The sequence below is a fragment of the Erinaceus europaeus genome, chromosome 22 (assembly GCF_950295315.1).
Source record: "Erinaceus europaeus chromosome 22, mEriEur2.1, whole genome shotgun sequence".
In the NCBI taxonomy this organism is placed as follows: Eukaryota; Metazoa; Chordata; class Mammalia; order Eulipotyphla; family Erinaceidae; genus Erinaceus; species Erinaceus europaeus.
This window is the reverse complement of record NC_080183.1, coordinates 1829630-1851619: the sequence shown is the minus strand read 5'-3', so window position 1 is coordinate 1851619 and position 21990 is coordinate 1829630. Positions and strand designations below refer to the sequence as shown.

The 21990-nt window shown below is 52.0% G+C and overlaps 1 protein-coding gene across 1 annotated transcript; it reads left to right on the top strand.

The window, feature by feature from the left end:
- The first annotated feature begins 2265 nt into the window (after window positions 1–2265).
- Window positions 2266–7477, top strand: LOC103118890 (plasma serine protease inhibitor-like). The gene is made up of 5 exons (XM_016190810.2): window positions 2266–2368; window positions 4142–4758; window positions 5617–5887; window positions 6115–6262; window positions 7166–7477. The coding sequence occupies exons 2-5, from the start codon at window positions 4149–4151 to the stop codon at window positions 7352–7354; spliced, it is 1218 nt and encodes a 405-aa protein (XP_016046296.1). The 5' UTR covers window positions 2266–2368; window positions 4142–4148; the 3' UTR covers window positions 7355–7477.
- Window positions 7478–21990: the final 14513 nt, after the last annotated feature.

The following is a 21990-nucleotide window of genomic DNA, read 5'->3' as shown; positions in this document are numbered from 1 at the left end:
GCAGTAGCTCAGGACAACTGCCTTCTGGAACCTTCCATAAGTATTCGCCTCTAGGTCCCCTCAGCCCCTTCCTTCTGAGCCTTTGTGAGTGATGGAGTGAGTCCCAGGCTTTGCCCACATTCTCAAGAGGTTCTTAGTATTATTTCTCCTTTTTCTTTTTCCTCCTCCTCCTCCTCCTGCTCCTCTACCTCCTCCCCCTCCCTTGTCCCCTCCTCCTCCTCTCCCTTTCCCCCCTCCTTCCCCTCCTCTTTCTCCTCCCCCTCATCCTCTTCCTCCTCCTCTCCTCATCCTCAGATCCCCTCCTAGGACACACCCCCACCTCTGTCTCTTGCAAAGTCCTCTGCTGACATCAGGATGTTCCTGGGGGGTCCTTGATGATGCCCCCCTTCCGAGGCCCTAACTTCATCGCACCTAAAAGTCCGCTCACAGATCTAAAAGATCTCACTCGAGTCCAGGATGTGGGTGTCTGTGGGCCTGTGTCCACCCTTCCTCAGGAACCCCCTGATTCCTCCCCAGGAGCTGGGTGCAGGGGTGAAGGAGTGGCGCAGGGGTGCCGGGGGAGGTGCCAATACCCCACAGCTGGTGCAGAGTCCCCTCTTCCGTGTGCCATTGGCTGGTCGCCGAGGTCATCTGCCACCTCTGCGTCCCTCTTCCCCTGCTCACTGGGGACAAGTCCCTGCAGCTGGGAACAGACTCAGGTCTGGAACCTGGAGGTGGCTGTGTCTCTGGGTCGCAGTGGCCGAGGCATCCTAGCCAGGCAGGCAGGGGACTCTGAGCTGTGGGGTCCCCTCTGCCACCTGCATGGCACATGCTCTGGGCATGGTGCCAGGTGTGCAAAGCTTGGGGGTTCAGCAGGTGAGCCCCCACACCCCAGCATCTGGGAGACGCCCCGACAGCATGCAGCTGAGGAGGGACACCAGCTTCAAGGTGGAAAAGCTTCTCTCGGGAGGGCCCCACAGACACCCTCAGACTTGTGCTGAGGAAGAGAGCTGGGCTGGAGACACGGGACTCAGCAACTATGCCTTTCATCCTCCCAGTCTCTTTCTTCCTTCCTTTCTTCCTTTGTCTTTCTCTGTCTCTTTCTCTTTGTTATTGGAAGATGAATGGTTGGCACTTGGGGACAGTTTCTCACCTCACCAGGACAGGCATCAACACTCCCTCCCAAATGAGCTCCAGCACCAGCACCAGCACCCAGCATCCAGTCCAAGTTCTGCTTTGTGTTTCCCTTCTGTTCTGATTTCCCAACTTCTGTCCATCCCATCTTTATCCTTCTCTTTCTGACTGATCTCACTTAATATAATTCCTTCGTTCAAGATGAGATGAAGGGAGTCAGGTGGTAGCACAGCAGGATAAGCACAGGTGGTGCAAAGCGCGAGGACCGGCATAAGGATCCCAGTTCGAGCCCCCGGCTCCCCATCTGCAGGGGAGTTGCTTCACGAGCAGTGAAAAGTAGGTCTGCAGGTGTCTGTCTTTCTCTCTGTCTTCCTCTCCTCTCTCCATTTCTCTCTGTCCTATCCAACAACAATGACATCAATAACAACAACAATAATAACTACAGCAATAAACAACAAGGGCAACAAAAGGGAATAAATACATAAAATTTAAAAATAAATAAAAATAAAATAAAAAAGATGAGGTGAAGAAGGTGACTTCCATTGTATTCCATTGTGTATCTAGACCACAACTTTCTCAGCCACTCATCTGTTGTTGGACACTTGGGTTGCTTTCAGGTTTGGGCTGTTACAAATTGTGTTGCTTTGAACACAGGTGTACACAGGTCTTTTTGGATGAGTGTGTTGGGTCCCCCAGGAGAGGGATTGCAGGGTCATAGGGCAGATCCTCTTCTAGCCTCCTGAGAGTTCTCCAGACTGCTTTCCACAGAGCTGGACCCATTGGCCCTCCCACCAGCAAGGCAGGAGGCTTCTGGTTTGCAGGTCAGAAGACACAGCCCACCCTGAGGTCTGCTGCCTGTCAGCAGGGGACACAGGAGTCAGCCTGTTGGGGGTGAGGGTCTTCAGGAAGCTGTCCCCCCCCCCAGGTGTCTGGATGCCCATTGCTGGTGGCCTGCTCTCCTGCCTGGTGTCCTTGGTGTGCGGCGCCGAGCAGTGCAGGGCAAACGGGTGGGGCGGTGGGCACGTCACAGTTGATGTTCATTTATCACTGCCTGTCTGTTGACTTGATTTCTTCAGGGACAGAACAGGACAGGATGAGATGGGGCGGGGCAGGGGGCTGTGGCAGGGCAGGCGGGCCTGGCCCTCGGAGGTGGAGTCCCTGCTGGTCAGGACACTCTTGGTCCTGTCCAGTCAGCCTTCTGCCCCGTCCGATCCTGTGGTCTCTTTCCACTGTCAGCCTCTCAGCCCTGAACAGAGTAAGTGCAGGGGGTCTGGGACAAGGGTGCTGAGGCCTGAGGGCTGCAGCAGACAGAGGGAAGGGTGCTGGGTGTAGGGTGGGGAACTCGGGTGCCCAGCCCAGCAGGGGAGGGGACAGGAGGCCTGTCCCCAGGGCTGTGTTACCTTGAGCTTCCCTGAAGGTGATACTCGGTCACTGTCAGAATGTGACAACCAATCACCTGAGGTGGCCGTCCCCACCCAGGTGGGGCTCTAGACCAGTGGAACATCTAGAAAACATCTGGAGATGGGTTCTCTGCACAGCTGGGGGGGGGGCTGCCATGGTCTCAAGGGGTGGATTTGGGGGCTTAACATCCCATAATGCAAGATAGATAGATAGAGACACCTGCAGCCCTTGCAGGTGGGGACCAGGAACTTGAACCCAGGTCCTTGCACATGGTAACATGTGTGCTTAGCCAGGTGTGCCACTACCTGGACTCCAGACACATCAAATGGTGGCGGTGGGGGGAGGGACTCTGTCCCATGGGATCCTTGCTGAGGGTTAAGGAGGAGGAAAACAATGTGGGAGGCTGTGAGAACCCAAGGCCAGGCTGGCAGGCCGGCAGCCAGTGCCATTCTCCCCCGTCCTGGGCCCAGGCCATCAGTCACTCCCTCTTCTGTCCCTGCTCTGAAAGCCTCGTTCTCAGGGAGCTGAGCTGCCTGTATCAGAAGCAACTTGTCCCCTGACAGAAACAGAGGTACAGCACTGCCTCACTGAAGCCCTCTGGGAAGGGCAGTGTCTGGGGGGGGGGCAAGTGTTGAGGGGTCTGTTCCCCAGCTCCCTCCCGTGGGGCTCAAGACTGACTCCTACATGGAAGAGTCACAAAGACAGACAGTCATGTTCCAGAGAGAAGATGAGCACTTATTGGGAGAAAGTCAGGGCAGAAAAGGAGAAGAAAGTACAAGCCGGGTGGGTGGATAGGAAGAGGGAGAGGCAGAGGCAGAGGGAGAGCGAGAGGCAGAGGGAGAGGCAGAGGGAGAGCGAGAGGCAGAGGCAGAGGCAGAGGCAGAGGCAGAGGCAGAGGCAGAGGGAGAGGCAGAGGCAGAGGCAGAGGGAGAGGGAGAGGCAGAGGCAGAGGCAGAGGCAGAGGCAGAGGCAGAGGGAGAGGCAGAGGCAGAGGCAGAGGGAGAGGCAGAGGCAGAGGCAGAGGCAGAGGCAGAGGCAGAGGCAGAGGCAGAGGCAGAGGCAGAGGCAGAGGGAGAGAGAGAAGTCCCCAGCCTCCTGGTTATTGCAGATTTTTAGTCCCTTCTGGGGAAGGCAGGGCCCTCAGGGAAGAGCTTCAGCCTTTGTCTCTAGGGGTCACCTCTGCCTCCATCTGCATGTTGAGGCCTTTGCAGTCAGGGAGGGAGGGAGCTGGGGCAGGATGTGCAGACACACTGGGCTTCTGGGCCTGACCTGGGTCTGCTCCTGGCTGCCTGCAGAGTGCAGGGGGCAGGGTGCAAGGTGCAGGGGAGGGTGCTGCTCTCCCTAAGCTGCCCTCCAGCACGGGGACACAGGAACAGTCAGCAGAGGGAGCTGACTTAGATGAGAAGGGACTAGCGGGAATCCAGAGACAGGGTGAGGCGCTGTTGTTCAAGGGGTCTGTCCCCTCTCAGGCCCTCCCCACCCCCAATCTCTGCCCCCTCAGCCCGGCTGATGGGGGTCCTGAGTGATGCTGCCTTTGGAAGCATCTGTCTGTCTGTCTTTCCTGTGCCCCAGGGTCCTCTCTGTAGTGCTGTGTGTCTCTCTGAGCTCGCCCCCTTCCTCCTTTCAGAGCCACCATGCAGCAGCTCTGTGTGCTCCTGTGCCTGGCGCTGCTCTGCCAGCAGGTGCCCGCCTTCCGCTGGCACCTCTTCCCAGAGAAGGAATCCGAGGAGCCCCTGGAGACCACGCCATCCCCCCAAGCCCGGGACTTTGCCTTTGATCTCTACAGAGTCTTGGTGGAGACAGAGTCGGGCAAGAACATCTTCTTCTCCCCTCTGAGCATATCTGTCAGCCTGGGGGCGTTGTCCCTGGGCGCCAGCTCCAACACCAAGCGGGAAATCCTGGAGGCCCTGGGTGCAGGAGGCCAGGAGGGCTGGGAAGAGCAGCTCCACACCAACTTCCAGAAGCTTCTGCAGGACCTGCTCCAGCCCAGAGACAACCTGCAGCTGAACCTGGGCAACGGGCTCTTCCTGGACAGCCGAGTGCCCGTCCTGGGCCCCTTCCTGAGCGCCCTGAGGACCCACTACCTGGTAGACACCTTCCCAGCCAATTTCTCAGACCTCGAGGCCGCCAAGAGGCAGATCAACACGTATGTGGAGAAGGAGACGGGGGGGCAGATCACCGAGCTGGTGAAGGACCTGCAACCCCTCACTGCCATGGTACTGGTGAACTACATCCTCTTCAAAGGTCAGGCCCCTCTCTCCCTTCTGCTGTCACCAAGTACCCTGGTCCCTGCAGTGCTGGGATAGGAAGGTGCTTAGACCCTCTGGGCCCCTTCCAGTGGTGGGTAGATGGGCACCTCCCCTGGTGGGTGCTACGAGAGTCACCCCACATGGGGACAGCTCCTTCCTGCCTCTGGGCCCCAGAGACACCAGAAGCCATGTGTCCCCATGGACCCTATGGCCTGATTCCCGGGTTCCCTGCATGGACAGAGGCTGGCCGCTCGGCACAGGACTATGGGTTCCCCAAGGCATTACAGGACGAGTGCTGGACACACACACACACACACACACACACACACACACACACGGGCAGCTGTCTGACCTGGCTCTCCTCAAGCCTACTGGGCCCAGATCCCCAACTCCACCTGCTCCCCTTCCAGGTGCTGAGTGCCCTGTGGGGTCCAGGCCAGCTGGGGAGAGGAGGAGGGAGTGAGGGATGGACAGGGCAGAGGAGGGTGGGAGGAAGGGGCAGGAGATGGCAGAGAGAAAGAAGGCAACACCCAGCAGGGAGAGAGGGAAGGAGGGATTCACTCTTACCTGCCTTCCACTCCCAGTGCTCTGCGCTGGCAGTGCTGAGATTCCCAACCAAGAGAAGCAAAAACAGACGGCAGTACTAGGGGCCTAGGGCCACTGACAACTATTCGACAGATACACTTCACGGCCTGAAAGTGGGCAGAACGTCCCCCAGAGGTCCAAGCCAGTCACAGCCCAGGGTTTTTCCTGGCGCCGTCACCAGGGGGTGTGTTCTGAAGAGAAAGGTCTGGATGCAAGGCCTCTCTGCCCATCCTGGGCCAGACTGGCAGCTCTCCCGTCTGCCCTGCAGCTAAGTGGGAGACAAGATTCAACCCCCAGGACACGACGCAGCGTGACTTCCACGTGACCCCGGAAACAGTGGTGCAGGTACCCATGATGCAGCTCGAGAACCAGTTTGACTACTTCCTGGACCGCAGTCTGGGCTGCAAGGTGGTGAGGGTGCCCTACAAGGGGGGTGCCCATGCCCTGCTCGTCCTGCCCAACCAGGGCGGGCTGGAGCATGTGGAGAGCAGGCTGACCCGGAGGACACTGCAGAAGTGGCAAAAGATGTTCAGAAAGAGGTAACCGTGGCTGCAGGGGGCTGGAGGGGCAGTGAGGGGACACCCTGGGGAAGGGCACAGCCCAGGGGAGGGGAGGGGAGAAGCTGGGCCCCTGGTGGTGACAGAGCGGACGTGGCCTCTGGGGCAGCTGGAGTGGGGCTGCTGCCCTGGCACAGGGGTGCAGTGCCCGTGAAGGGCCGTGTGCCCCGGGGCTGAGGTCGGCTTCCATGGGGGTCTCCTCTGCCCAGGCCCATCAACCTCTCCCTGCCCAAGTTCTCCATCGACGGCTCCTATGAGCTGCACAACATCCTGCCCAAGCTGGGGGTCAAGGAGGTCTTCACTTCCCAGGCTAACCTGTCCAGCATTACCGGCCGCTCCAACATCTTCCTGTCGGAGGTGAGTCAGCGTCTGCTGGGAGATGGCTTGTGGATGGTTCCATTCCGCTCTGCTCTACTCTGCTCTACAGTCCTTTACCCTACCCTACCCTGTCCTACCCTGCCCTACCCTATTCTATTCCACCACTGTACAACATTCCACTCTAATATGCTCTACTCAGTTCTACTCTACTATACTCTAATCTGCTCGTCTCTCCTCTCCTCTCCTCCATTCCATTCTACTCTGTGCTATAGTCCTCTCCTCTACTCCACCCTACTCTATTCCACCTTGCTCCACTCCACTCAGCTCTACTCTACCATACTCTCCTCCACATGCTCTACTCTATTCTACTCTACCATACTCTACTCCACGTGATCTACTCAGCTCTACTCTACCATACTCTCTACTCCACATGCTCTACTCTATTCTACTCTACCATACTCTACTCCACGTGATCTACTCAGCTCTACTCTACCATACTCTCTACTCCACGTGATCTACTCAGCTCTACTCTACCATACTCTCTACTCCACATGCTCTACTCTATTCTACTCTACCATACTCTACTCCACGTGATCTACTCTACTCTACTCTACCATACTCTCTCCTCCACGTGCTGTACTTAATTCTACTGTACCATACTCTACTCAATTCTACTCTACTATAATCTACTCATCTCTACTCTACTCCCCTCCATTCCATTCTACTCTGTGCTATAGTCCTCTACTCTACTCCACCCTACTCTATTCCACCCCACCCCACTCCACTCAGCTCTACTCTACCATACTCTACTGTACCCCAAGCTTCTTGACTTCTTGAGTCTCTTCCCTGATGAAGCAGAGAAGCCTGCCCTTGCTCTGATTCCACGGCTTCCCACTGTGCTTCAGTGCACAGAGATATCACATGTGACCCTAACCCCTGCAGATGGTGCACAAGGCCGTGGGGGAGGTGGACGAGTCGGGGACCAAGGCAGCGGCTGTTACAGGGATGATGTTCATGTTCAAGTCAGCTCGCATGAGCTCCTTCCAAGTCGAGTTCAACCGGCCCTTCATCATGGCCATCGTGTACAACTCCACGGAGATTCTGTTCCTTGGCAGAGTCTACAAGCCCTGAGAGACCAAAGGCAGCTGAGCCAAGGGCAACGGTGTGTGTGCAGGGTCTGCTGGTAGCTGGCAAGGACCCAGCTTGGTGCTTTTGTGAGGCTTTTGCAAAAATAAATAGTAATAACGGAGTAGATACATACAGTGACAGCTCTCTCATTCGACGCAGGACACAGGTACCTTGGCAGATCACAGGAGAAAGCCAACACCATGGAGACTAGAACCAGGGGCAGAGAGCTGCTTGACCGGGCCAAGGTCGCAGGGCACCTCTGTGGCAGAGAGAAGCCCCGGCTGCAGGTCCGTGGTGCCCAGCGCAGTGCCACTCAGCCCTCTAGGAAGCTCATTCAGTGTTCAGTGTATTTTGGCAACACCAGCTCTTGGTTCATTCCAGTCTCAGAAGGACGCCGTGTGGGACGGGGGGTCTGGATGTCGTTTCTGTCCCTGATGTGAACCTCAGGCGACATTCAGCCTCTCCACTGCCTCCTGCATGTGGACGGGTGAAGGGTGAAGGAGGAGGAGTCTGCATCCTGTCAGAGGCCTTTGTACATCTTCTCAAGTGGTTTTCTGCCAGTCAAAATGAGCATAAGGCACTCGTGCCGCCCATCCTGCTGAACAGCTGGTGGTGGGGAGGAATGGCACCACTGTAGCGTCCTGGGGGTGGCTACAGTATCACTCATCAGCTGGGTGGGCACCTAGACCTCTAGCAAGACCTGGCACCCCCACATAGTGGGCCCACAGCAGCCTAGGTGAGCAGAGAGGGATTCACCCAATCGCAGGTGGGGGCTGGGCAGGATTGTCCCCCAAGCTGGGTGGGAGCCCTACTGTCAGCCCCCCACAGCTCGCGTAGGGCTGAGGGGCACTGAGGATGGTCACAGGCCTCTCGGCCAACGCTCCCAGTTGCCTGGGTCCACTCAGCCCCTGCTGACTAAGGCCACTGACCCTCATCTTCCAAAGAGAGAACAGACATTTGATACAAAGAATGAATCAATCAATCAGTGAGGGAGCCCTTCCCTCCCTCTCAGCACATCTTGCTCTCTGCTCTGTGGTGGATGCCAGGGTCCCCCTCCCTCCTGCACACTCCCCAGCAGCCTTCCCCACCCTGAGCCCCCAAGTCAGCTATAGGCAGGACACCTGAGAATTTCCCAGCCTACAGCCCCCACACGACCGTCTCCAGCACTGCACCTCTGTCCCTGGCCAGCCAGTGCCAAGACCTGACCCTCCTGATGTCACCTGAGCCACTGTGTCCACTTCACAGGAAGACACAGGGCAGATCAGCCCCACAGTGAGTGACATATAAAGCCAGGCTCTGAGACCCAGGCCCAGAGAGCTTGTCTGCAGGTACACTTCAGGCTGGGGTGCCCTTTCCAGGGTGGGAGGGCTCTCTCCAGGCTGGGGACCCCTCTCCAGGGTGGGGCATCCTCTCCAGGGTAGGTAAGGTGCCCTCTCCAGGCTGGGGACCCCTCTCCTGGCAAGGCTCCAGTTTGACCTTGCAACTCCCATAAGCCCCTGCTCAGTGCCCACTGTCTCTGCAAACAGCCCCCCTGTTTACCTGCAGCCCGAGGTCAGGGGGGCCCCACCTGTGACATGTGAGACCAGGGTCACTGTGGCTTTCAGTGGAGGGAACAGGGATGCAGAGCTCTGGTGGTGGGAACAGCACGACATCATACCCCCTTTTATCTTATGATTTTTTAAATCACTAATAAAATTTATTTTTAAAAAGAGAAAGCGTAGTCTGGGAGTTGGCGCAGTGGATAAAGCATCAGATTCTCAAGCATAAGTCCCAGCAGCACATGGACCAGAGTGATGTCTGGCTCTTTCTCTCTCCTCCTATGTTTCTCATGAATAAATAAATAAATTTTTAAAAAACAAAACATTTAAAAAAGAGAGAGAAAGCAAGTTGGACATGGCTTCCATCACAGAATTATTCAAGTAGATTTAGTAAATTCAAGTTACAAAGGGGAAAAAAAAGAAGAGAGAAAAGAAAAGAAATGACAGGGTCACTTGGCCCCTTCCAGTCTGAGAACCGAGCAGGGGCTGTTGTCACCTGACTCCCCAACAGGGGCTTCTGCCCAGACCATAGCTCAGCGGCCTGCCCAGCCCCACCCCTGCAGGCAGCAGGGGTCTCCTGCAGATAGTCCCAACGCCCCCTCTGTGTCGGCTCAGCCTCTGCCTCTCATGCCTGCAGCCCACCAGGCCACAGCAGAACCAGCCTTGGGTCCTGGTGCCGACAGACAGGCTGGGCCTGCAGATAACACAGAGACCGCCCGGCCTCTGCAGATCTGAGCCTCCCCACCCCCCATGGGAGTAGAGGAGAGAGAGTAGGAGGGGGTTGGCAGCACAGAGAACGAAGCCCTGTCTCACACACACATACAAACACACAAATACCCACCCGCATATGCACACCAAACACACACTTGCAAATGCTCACACAGCATGCATATTAGATATAGACTCAACATGCATAGCACATGCCACGTGGGTGTGACACGATGCATGAGCACATGTGTGTAGACACATGTGCAATGCATGCAGAGCTTACACAGCACAGCACACATGCACATAGAGCAATGCACGTGTAACAGGTGTTCTGTGTGTTGTATGCATGACAGAGGCAGGACTCCCAGGCACGTATGCATACATGCACACTCACTGACATGCATCACATGCACAGGGGGAGGGGTACCTGAGGTGCAGAAGAGCCCCAGGGACAGTGGCAGAGGAAGGCGGCGGCAACCGGCAACCGGGGAGAGAGCTGCACAAGCTCCAAGTGGAGCTCCAGAAATCGCTTCCAGAGCCACCTGGCTGCCCCTGCCCTTGGCCCTGTCACTCAGCAGGTCCTCAGGCAGGCAGGCAGGCAGGCAGGCAGGGGCCAGGGGGCTGCTGGACAAAATCTCCCCAAACCAGGCTTGGCATCCGGGCCCCTGATTGCCCTGCACGGGGGAGGCAGCGAGAAAAGTGCTCCAAGATGGGGCTTAGGGCAGAGGCTGCAGGTAATCCGACACCCCAAGGTGTGCGCTCAACCCTGCTGGCAGCCGCTGCCTCCTCCTCCTCCTCCTCCTCCTCCTCCTCCTCCTCCTCCTCCTCACACAGGGGCTCACGCTGGGGTGTGGGGATGGCAAAGCCAGAACACAGGGAGGGCTTGCACCTGCTGCTGGGCTTGGGGAGGAGCCCTGTGAAGTGGGGGGCTGGGGAATCCCCCATCCTGCTGAGAAACAGCCTCTGACACAGAGTGAGCCTTTTCTCCAAGGGGCTGCCCTGGCCTAGAGACCTCCAGACCAGGTCCACCCAGCCTGAGCATGGCTTCACCAGCCTTAAACACAACTCCCGGAGTCACCCCTGCCCCCAGCCACCACGTTCCACCTGGTGCTTCTGTCATCTGGCTGTTTAAGATACTTTGTACAGGTGGCGCAGCGGGTTAAGCGCACGTAGCATGAAGAGCAAGGACTGGCATAAGGATCCCAGTTCGAGTCCCCGGCTCCCCACCTGCAGGGGGGGTCACTTCACAGGCGGTGAAGCAGGTCTGCAGGTGTCTATCTTTCTCTCCCCCCTCTGTCTTCCCCTCCTCTCTCAATTTCCCTCTGATCTATCCAACAACAGCAATGGCAACAATAACAAAGGAAACAAAATGGGAAAAGTGGCCTCCAGAAGCAGTGGATTCATAGTGCAGGCACCAAGTCCCAGCGATAATCCTGGAGGCAAATAAAATAAAATAAAATAAAATAAAATAAAATAAAATAATAAACAGATACTTTGTACAATTGGAACCTGAATGTCTAAGGATAACACTTCTTTGCTGCTCTGGAAGCTTCCCAGTGCAGGTGGGGGTTTGAACCCAGGTCCTTGCACACTGTGGTGTGTGTGCTTAACCAGGTGGGCCACCGTCTGGCCCCCGAGAATAAAATAGTTATAAACGATTGTTCATAAGAAAAAATTAAAAAAAAAAGGTCAGTGCTCCCTCTAGGGCTGCCTTTGCCTTCTCTTGTCTTGACATCCCGCAGACCCAGTCACGTCACTGAAAATAACAGAATGCCCTTCTTTATAAAAAGATGAATAACATTCTGCCTACAGGAATCATGAGGAACAGACCTTAGTCTGAAAAGGGCAGAAAGAAACTGCAAGCTACTATCTGGGGGATTTTTTTTTTTTAAGTATTGTTAAGTTTTTCCCCCTTTTATTGCCCTTGTTTATCATTGTTGTTGTTATTGCTGTCGTTGTTGTTTGATAGGACAGAGAGAAATCGAGAAAGATGGGGAAGATAGAGAAGGGGAGAGAAAGACACCTGCAAACCTGCTTTACCGCTTGTGAAGCGACCTCCCTGCAGGTGGGGAACTGGGGGCTCAAACCGGGATCCTTACGTGGATCCTTGAGCTTCACACCACGTGTGCTTAACCCACTGTGCTACCGCCCGGCCCCCGGATTGATACGTTTAAATATCCAAAAATTTGGAGAATCACTGCATGACCAAAGTTGCCATAAACAGAGTCAAAATACCGAGATGCTGATAAAATACAGCTTGCAGCACAGAAAGGTGGCCCGTCACACTCATATCCACAGAATATCTACAAACTAATAAATAGTTTCTCCCCCACTCCTCTCTCTCTTTCTCTCTCCCTCTATCTCTATCTATAGGAGCCACAAATCAATAAATAGTCTCTGTCTTAATCTCTCTCTTTCTCTCTTCCTCTATCTCCGTCTAAAAGATAAAAAATAACATTTGGGGGTTGGGAAGACAGCATGATGGTTCTGCAAGAAGGCTCTTCTGCCTGAGGTTCTGAGGTCCCAGGGTTTATTTTCTTGTTTTTCTCATTTTTAAATTATTTATTTATTTAGTTTCAATTTTTATTTATAAAGGAAACACTGACAAAAACCGTAGGGTAAGAAGGATACAACTCCACATAATTCCCACCACCAGAGCTCCGTATCCCATCCTCTCCCCGATAGCTTCCCTATTCTTTATCCCTCTGGGAGTATGGACCCAGGGTCATTGTGGGGTGCAGAAGGTGGAAGGTCTGGCTTCTGTAATTGCTTCCCCGCTGAACATGATCGTTGGCAGGTGGATCCACACTCCCAGCCTGTCTCTCTGTTCCCTAGTGGGGCAGGGCTCTGGGGGAGTGGGGCTCCAGGACCAGGTTTAATCTGTAGCACCACTATCAGCCAGAGCTGAGCTGGTAAAAATAAATAAATAAATCCATTACATAATGGATTCTATTCAATATAACAGCTGGAAATTTGAGAGAGAGAGAGAGAGAGAGAGAGAGAGAGAGAGAGAGAGAAAGAAGAAAGAGTTGTCCCAGGGTGGTGAAATCATGGATGCTTGAGGTCCTGGTAAGATTAGATAAATAGGGAGTCGGGCGGTGGCGCAGCGGGTTAAGCGCACGTGGCGCAAATCGCCAGGACCTGCGTAAGGATCCCAGTTCGAGCCCCTGGCTCCCCACCTGCAGGGGAGTCGCTTCACAAGCGGTGAAGCAGGTCTGCAGGTATCTGTCTTTCTCTCCTCCTCTCTGTCTTCCCCTCCTGTCTCCATTTCTCTCTGTCCTATCCAAGAACAACAACATTAATAACCACAACAATGTTAAACAACAAGGGCAACAAAAAGGAAAATAAAAAAAAAAGATTAGATAAATAAATAAATTTAAGTCATTCAGAGGAAAAAATATACATGTTTTAAATTTTCTGTCTCTAGTGTAAAGTGTACTCACATTGTGTGTGACTGAACTAGTTATATTTTACTTACCTCAGTTCATTGTTGTCAATAGCAACATGGTGCAGTAGAGCCGAGAACACCAATCACTCAGTAATTTTCCGGAAAAGGAGGAATAGAGTCTCCTTGGGAATAAGTATATAGCAAGTTAGGAGCTGTGTGTCTAGCATGGTGCAGGCACCTGCATACTGGCAGAGCAGCACGAGGACAGGCACAGAATCCGATAATGAAATGCAGTGATTCTGAACCACATGGCCACTCTGCATCCTCAAGACAAAGGCGCTGTTAGTGACGTGTTCAGTCGCTGCCCTGGTCTAGTATCAGGGGAGAATGGAACATATAGAATTTAGAGGTCCGTGCATTTGACTGACAATTTGTGACTGTCTACTACGTAGGTAAGGAATTCCATTGTCATGCCTCCCCCAGACATCAAATTGTAGCCTCATTATAAGTTCTGAAAATATGAGAACTTTGAAACATGCACCTATATGTCCAAGTTGCAAGTGGAAAAACAAATATTAGCAAGCCCCAAATCAACAGTTTAAAACACTGCACTCCAGGACACAGTAGAACTTGGAAGACGGAGATAAGAGAGGACATGGGTGAAAACAGACAGTCCTAACACGCAGAACCTGAGTGTAAATTTCCGAGACGTTTCAGGAAAGCAGGAAGGTGGGACCTCTAACTTAACCTAAGCTCATGCTCCACGGGGAGGGAAGCAGCCCGGATATCGTCACTCAAGTGGGGCAGGAGAGGGACACACAGCTTTTCCCCACCCCATGCTGCTCTGTATAAAGCAGGAATCAGAGCTATGGCTTTTAGAGGAAGAGATGAAGTCTGTTATTTTTAGATGGTATGATACATCAAAAAATAAAACCCCAGAGAGCCATCTGCAAAGCTATTAAAAATAATGAAAGCACAGTCAAAGAGCCAGATGCATGATGGATATGCTGCATTGAATAGTGTTTTTATGAGCCAGTGATAACAGACGAGGAGACGTTAAGAGAAAGAGAACCCCCGCAAAAAAGTGAGAACCATAAAGTCTCTAGGATAATGGAGAAATTACTTAGGAAAACATGGAGTCTTACTGGAGGCCGTAAACGGGGCCTTCAGACAATTGACAAAACAAGTTCCTGAATGTGAGGTGGGGGAGACTCCGCAGAAGGGGGCCGTCATTCACCCCAAGTTAAATAAAGATTTAAAGCTATCACAGCAGCAATCAGACAGACGTTGCTCCAAATCTGACAGAAGTGAATAGAGTTGTCTGGCAGAGCAGTTACCATTGGGGTTGGGGAGACAGCATCATGGTTCTGCAAAAAAGGTTTTCATGCCTGAGGCTCCGGGGTCCCAGGTTCAATCCCCAGCAGCATCATCAGCCAGAGCTGAGCAGGGTTCTCCCTCCTTTAAGGCTGGTCTTCAGCCTTTGTCTCCAGCTTCCCATTGGCAGGAAGAACAGGCTTCTGGAACCTTCCATAAACATCTGCTACCACCACTCACCCCAATTCCAACCAACCCAGCCGAATCAGGCTGGGTGGGTTCTGGCTTTTGCTGCTCCCCACCCCACCCCGGCCTTCAATAAACACTGTCACTTGGCATTAAGTGTGACTGACAGAGCTGATTAGAGCAACTGCGTGACAGCTCCGTGGAGCAGGCCCTGTGCTCCTACACAAACATCTAAACCCTCACTTCCAATTAGTCGCTTGGTGCCAGACACGCTCCCCAGGCTGCCAGCAGCTCGGCTGCTCTCTGGGAGAGTTCAGATGAGCCGGGGTGGGGGTGGGGGGAGTCAGATGTGCCAGCCACACCCACACCCCACTCTCCCTCAGGAAAATGTCTTTAGCTTGAAATCCAAGGTCATAGAGAGGCCGTTATTTTGAGCCTGGAAATGGTCCCATTTCCTGTTGGAATAGTTTCCTTTGGATTTTGCCCCAAGCATTCTTATTCTAGAAGGTTCCATCTTCTCAGGGAAATTGGAAGCAGGTCTGCAAGTGGGGAGGTGTGTGTGTGTGGGGGGGGTACTTGGAAGCCTCTGGTCACAGGGCTGGCTGCCTCTTGGGCAGGCAGCCAGCCCTGTGACCTTGTCCTTCATTCTGTCCCTGCACAGACATGCACAGGGGCAGGCTGGCCTATGTGCCGATGGGCTGGGGAATATCTGGAGGCTATGCTAGAGACTCAACACAGCTGGAGACAGACGTACAAACAGCTGTGATGAATGCATTGCTTTTGGGGTTGGGTTGGTTATATTGGATTGGGTTGGATTGGGTTAGGTTGGGTTGGGATGGGCTGGGTTGGGTTGGGTTGGTTGGTTGGGTTGCGTTGATTTAGTTGGTTGAGTGGGTGGGTTGGGTGGGTTGAATTGGATTGAGTTGGGTTGGTTTAGTTTGATTTGGTTTGGTTGGTTGGTTAGGTGGGTGGGCTGGGTTAGTTTGGTTTGGTTGGGTGGGTGAGTAGGGTAGGTTTGGGTTGGTTCACAGAGTTGGGGCCTCTAGTATAATTTCACTGCTCTCAGGCTGGCTGTAAAAAATAATAACAGTAAGACAAAGAAAGAATAGAAAGACAGAGATATAGGAAGAAAGCAGTCCTGGAAGGGCTCCCAGTGCATGGCACCTTCTGTATGATGCTGGGACTCGAGCCCAAGACTTGAGCAGGGCAAAGTAGCCTCTCAACCCAGCCAACTGAGAGTCTCTGATCCCAAATCACCACTATCCAGATGCAATTGGTCTCACTTTTCTCAATGAGGGGGTGGTGCACAGAGGGCCAGAGACACTAGTGACACACAGGTGACAAAAGAGAGAGGCAAATGCTGCCTCTCCTGATTGAGAACCAAAACTTGGGTCGGTCACCATGTCACCTTTCTTGAAAAGTCACTGCACACAGCTGAATGATCGGAGGAAGCCAACTTGGGAAGTAGCAGAGTGACGCTGGTCAGACCTGGCTTTTAGGAAGACTGTCTTGGTAGCCAGGAAGACTGTTCATGAGGCCATGGAAAAAGCTCTGGACCCTCAAGCATCAAGTTCCAAGGCTGATCCCAAGAATCGAATATGCCAGAGTGATGCTGATTCTCTCTCTCACCAATTAACAAGTCAGTTGTTTTTTTGTTTTTTTTTTTAATAGAGGGGCCAGGAGGTGGCACACCTGGTTGAGCACACACGTCACCAAACTCAAGGGCCTGGGTTTGAGTCCCCGCTCCCCACATACAGGGAGGAAGCAGGGGAAATTTCATGAGTGGTGAAGCAGGACTGCAGCTCTCTCTCTCTCTCTCTCTCTCTCTCGCGCGCACGCTTTCTCTCTCTCCAATTCCCTCTCAATTTCTCTCTGTCCTTCCTATCAAATAAAATTAAAAATTTGATATTTATTTATTTATTGTTAATTGTCTTTATTTATTTGATAGTGGCAGTCAGAAATCAAGAGGGAAGGGGGAGATATATATAGAGAGAGACAACTGTAGCCCTGCTTCACCACTTGCAAAGCTTTCCTCCAGCAGGTGGGGGCTGAGGGCTCGAACCTGGTTCTTACACATTATAACACGTGCACTTAATCAGGAGTGCCACCACCCAGCCCCCAAATCAAATTAAATTAAAAAAAATAATAAATGAATGAATGAATAAATGAATAAATGAAAAGAGAGCCAGGCTGGGAGGCTGTGAAGATGTGCTTTTGAGGCCCTGGAAACACTCTTACTACTACAGCACAAAAAAATAAATAAAAGGAAAAGCGAGCTCAAGGGGCCAGGTATAGCCAATAGGTCTACATTACCACACACAGCGGTGCGGGTTTGAGCCCCTGCTCCCCACCTGCAGGGCAGGAGCTTTGCGAGTGGTGGAACAGGGCTGCAGGCGTTGTCTCACACTCTCTCTGCCTCACACTCTATCAAAGAAAAAAGATTCAAAATCAACTATTTAAAAATAGAGAAAGAAAGCAGGTCCTGGGGGCAGGGGTGGACAGCACAATGGTTATGCAAACAGACTTTCACGCCTGAGGCTCCCTTAAGTCCCAGGTTCAATCCCCTGCACCACCATAAGCCAGAGCTGAGCAGTGCTCTGGTTAAAAAAAATAAATTAATTAAAAAAAAAAAAAAGCAGGTCCTGGGTGGGACTGCTGTCACTCAGAGGCTCCACCCTCACCCCCTGCATTCCCCTGGGTCTCGCTGCTCCCCTGCTCTGCAGCAGTGAGGGGGTTAACCACAAGCCTATTAGCGCGAGCCTGGTGGGGGCCACTGTGAGTCTCTGGGGGCCCAGCCCCCCTCTGACCCCTCCGAGGATGAGTTTCCCAGGGTCAGCCTATTAGGGATGATGGCGGCTAATTCAGTCACCTCTCCTCACTCGGTTTGATTTGTGGTTCAGTTGCAGGGGCGGGGGGAGGAAGGAGAAGAATACAGCCCGGCCACAGTCGTAACTCAGGATGCAATAAAACCCTCTCTGTGTTCGGTGACTTATGACCGTGGGCAAGGGTGAGCACCCTGGAGCCAGGGGAAGGGCCCAGATGTTTCCGCTCCCGGCCCTTTGGGAGTTCACAGGCCGGAGGATCCAGGCTCCCTGCCGCCCTAGCAAAAGCCAGAGTCTTGCTCAGGATCCCGGGCCCAGAGGGGACTGAGCTCATTCTGCCCTGGAAGGCAGATGCTCCGCAGCTTTTAGAGACAACTTCAAAGCATCTGGAGAGGACGAGGCAAGTCCCCTGTCTGCAGAAGGCTGCACTGCCTCCCAACAGCAGAAGGGCAGAAAGGGAGATGATGTATCAGCCTGAGACTGTGAGGACAGAGAGAAAACCCAGGCCTAACAGCTTAAACTAAACGAGAGAGAGAGAGAGAAGGAAAGGAAAGGAAGGAAGGAAGGAAGGAAGGAAGGAAGGAAGGAAGGAAGGAAAGAAGAGGGATTTATTGGTACACATGACTGAAAAAAAAATCAATTAATAGGGTGGGCTTCAGGCAAAGCTTGACCCAGAAGTTCATGTAATGTCACAAGGAATAGGGCAGTTTCCACTTTTTCTCTCTGCCCTGATAGTCCCAGGATCACTTGCTCAAGAATGAAAATGATGGGGCCGGGCGGTGGCTCAGCTGGCTGAGCACACATGTTACGGAGCACAAGGACCCAAGTTCAAGCCCCTGGTCTCCAGGAAAAGCTTCACAATTGGTGAAGATGTCTCTCTCCCTCTCTCTCACCCCCTCCCCTCTCCATTTCTGACTGTCTCTACCCAATAACAAATAAATAAATATAATTTTTTTAAAACGTTAAAAGAAGGGAGATGGGAGTCGGGCTGTAGCGCAGCGGGTTAAGCGCATGTGGCGCAAAGCACAAGGACTGGCATAAGGATCCCGGTTCGAGCCCCTGGCTCCCCACCTGCAGGGGAGTCGCTTCACAGGCGGTGAAGCAGGTCTGCAGGTGTCTGTCTTTCTCTCCCCCCTCTGTCTTCCCCTCCTCTCTCCATTTCTCTCTGTCCTATCCAACGACAACAACAATAATAACTACAACAATAAAACAACAAGGGCAACAAAAGGGAATAAATAAATAAAATTAAAATATTTTTTTTAAAAAATTAGAAAAAAAAAAAGGGAGATGTCTGCACTCACACCAGCCCTCAGCCTCAGGGGAAGGAGAAAGGAGACCACTTCCTCCAGACGCTGAGCAGAGACCCTAATTCTTACAGCGCCTGCTGACTTGGCTGCTTTTCTAAAACCCACTCGCACTTTAGGGGCATGAACAAGGGCAGAAGATGTTGGTTATCTTGAGCCAGGATGAGTCAAGTCCGCATCCAGCTGACTTTTGCAAATGGCGGGATGTGGTTCTCCAAGGGGAGAAGGTTTTTACCGTAAGGAACAGGAATAGAAGCTCTGGGCTGGCAAGAAGCAGTCTGTCACAGCCAGCAATGATGGGCAGGTGAGCTCAGGGCTGAAAGACAGCCCAAAACTTGCTTTTAAAAGATGTTTTGGTGGTCTGGGAGGTGGCGCAGTGGTAAAGCTTTGGACTCTCAAGTATGAGGTCCCAAGTTTGATCCCTGGCAGCACATGTGCCAGAGTGATGTCTGGTCTTTCTCTCTCCTCCTATCTTTCTCATAAATAAATAAAATCTTTAAAAAAAAAAAAAAGGCTGTTTTGGAGGAGGGGGCAGGGCTGAAAAAAACAAAAAATGTTTTGGGCTTTTCGTTATTTTTATTTTGACAGAGCGGAATTGAGAGGGAGGGGGATTGAGGAGGAAAGAGAGACAGAGAGACACCTCGAGCCCAGCTTCACCACTCATGAAGCTTTCCTCTTGCAGGTGGGGCCTGGGGGCTTGGACTTGGATCCTTGCACATGGTGACACCTTAACCTGTGCACCACCACCCAGCCCCTTATACTTGATTTTTTTCCTTGTATTTTTTTTCCTAATACTTAAAAAAAAAAGTCAGGACTCTACTCTCTTAAATAATTTTTCAGGGGCCAGGAGGTGGCATTCCTGCTCAAGCACACATGTTATAATGCACAAGGACCTGGGTTTGAGCCTCCAGTCCTCATCTACAGGGCAGAAAGCTTTGTGAGTGGTGAAGCAGGGATGTAGGTGTCTCTCAGTCTCTCTCCCTCTCTATCACCCCCTTTCCTCTCAATTTCAGGCTGTCTCTAGCCAATAAATAAATAAATATAATTTTTTAAAAAATTAAAAGACTTTTCCATCCATTTTTTTGTAGCGTTTTGATCATAAAGGGATATTGCGTTTTGTCGAAGGCTCTCTCAACATCTATGGAGATCATCATGTGGTTACTGGTTTTCCTTTCTTCTTTTATTGATGGGGTGGATCACATTGATTGATTTACATAGATTGAATCAGCCGCTTGGTCATGTTGAGCAATCTTTTTAATGTACTGCTGTAACCTGCTGGCTAGAATTTGTTCAGTATGTTAGCATCTATGCTAATCATTATTAAATCACTAATTAAAGATTTTTTAAAATTAGGAGACAACTCAGCCAGTAGTGTGCACATTTACCCTGGGTTCAAGCCCCTGGCTGGGGAACTGCCTGAGAAGCACTGCTAGGCCTCTTGCCCCTCTGACTCCCACCCTTTACCTGGAGGGAGGAGAGGGAGAGACAGAGAGAGAGGGAGAGACACTGACTACTGCAGCAGAGGGAACAGCCAGGCACAAAATGTCGGTGGCAAATTTTTAAATCAAAGTCTTCTTTTCAAACAAGAAAATGCAGATGTTAAGTTTGGTGAGTTTTGACATAGGTATTTTTTAAATGTCTTTTATGTACTTTTTTAATGAGAGAGAATGAGAGTGTCACTCTGGCAGATGTGATGCCAGGAATCAAACTCAGGACTCTGTGCTTAAGAGTCCATGGCTTTATTTATTTTTATACTGATTTCTTAGATCATATTTATATTTTTAGTGTGTATTCACTTATTTGTCAGAGGCAGAGAGAAACTGAGATGGAAGGGGAGACAGAGAGACACCTGCAGCCCTGCTTTCTGCTTGTGAAGATGTCCTCCTGCAGACGATGGCTGGGGGCTTGAACCCAGGTCCTTGCATGTGGTGACCAGATGTGCCACGACTCAGCTGGGAGTCCAAGGCCCCTCCCAGGTTGCTAGCAGTCTCTGGAGCAAACCCTGATGCAAACCTTTGTACAGGAGGCGGATGCCGGCAGCAGGAGACACTAAGGGCGCCAGGCCTCTGCTCTGCTGATTGCAGCAGAAACGGGAGAGAGAGGGAAGCCAGAGCTTCAGTCCTTAGGAAGACAGCCAGGAGACGTGGGCGTGCAGGTCCAGTGCTCTGCCAGCTGAGGTATCTCCCCGTCTATCGTTGCCCATAGATTAGTGCTGCTTTTGCTTTGGAATGAGCCTGTATGGGATTATTTCATCTCACAGCTCACAGGACAGATTTTTCAGTCTAACTTGAGAAAGAAACAGAGTGAAGACAGACAGCACAGCACTGCTCCGTCCACGGAGCTCCCCTGGGTGTTTGCAGGCAGCACCCAGGCCTTGGGTCCGGCCCCTCATGCATGGAAAGGCTGCCTTCTCCCAGGAGAGTTACCTCCAAGCCTCAGTTCTTTTAGTTTGTATTTATTTATTTATTTATTATTATTATTTTTTTTTTTAACAGAGCACTGCTCAGCTCTGGCTCATGGTGGTGCAGAGGGTTGAACCTGGGACTTTGGAATATCAGGCATGAGAGTCTTTTTTTAATTTTTTAATTTTTAAATTTTTATTTATAAAATGAAACACTGACAAAAATCATAGGGCTAGAGGGGTACAACTCCACACAGTTCCCACCACCAGAACTCCGTATTCCCTCCCCTCCCCTGACAGCTTTCCTATTCTTTATCCCTCTGGGAGTATGGACCCAGGGCCATTGTGGGATGCAGAAGGTGGAAGGTCTGGCTTCTGTAATTGCTTCCCCGCTGAACATGGGTGTTGACAGGGGGATCCACACTCCCAGCCTGTCTCTCTCTTTCCCTAGTGGGGCAGGGCTCTGGGGAAGTGGGGCTCCAGGGCACATGGTGGGGTTGTCTGCCCAGGAAAGTCAGGTTGGCATCATGGTGGCATCTTGAACTTGGTGGCTGAAAAAAGAGTTAACATGCAAAGCCAAACAAATTGTTGACTTATCATGAACCTAAAGGCTGGTAAAGTTCAGATGAAGAGTTGGGGGGGGGTCTCCATTTTGTAGATAGTAGGCCTTGTTTGTTTGTTTGCTTGTTTGTTTGTTTTGTTTTTCCTGAGCCTTACATCTGATATGCAGGTGGATCTAAGCTATTGTCTGGGGAGATGATGTCATGACTGGAAGGCATGAGAGTCTCTTTGCAGAACCGTTATGCTGTCTTCCCTGCCCTACTTTTTTTTTTAACTCATTTATTTAATTTATGAGAGAGAAAGAGAGAGACCCAAAGCACCACTCTGGCACACACAGAGCTGGGAATTGAACCTCCAGCGTCCTGTGAACAAGTCCTACACTCTACCCACTGAACCACCTCCCTTTCCTCTCCTGTC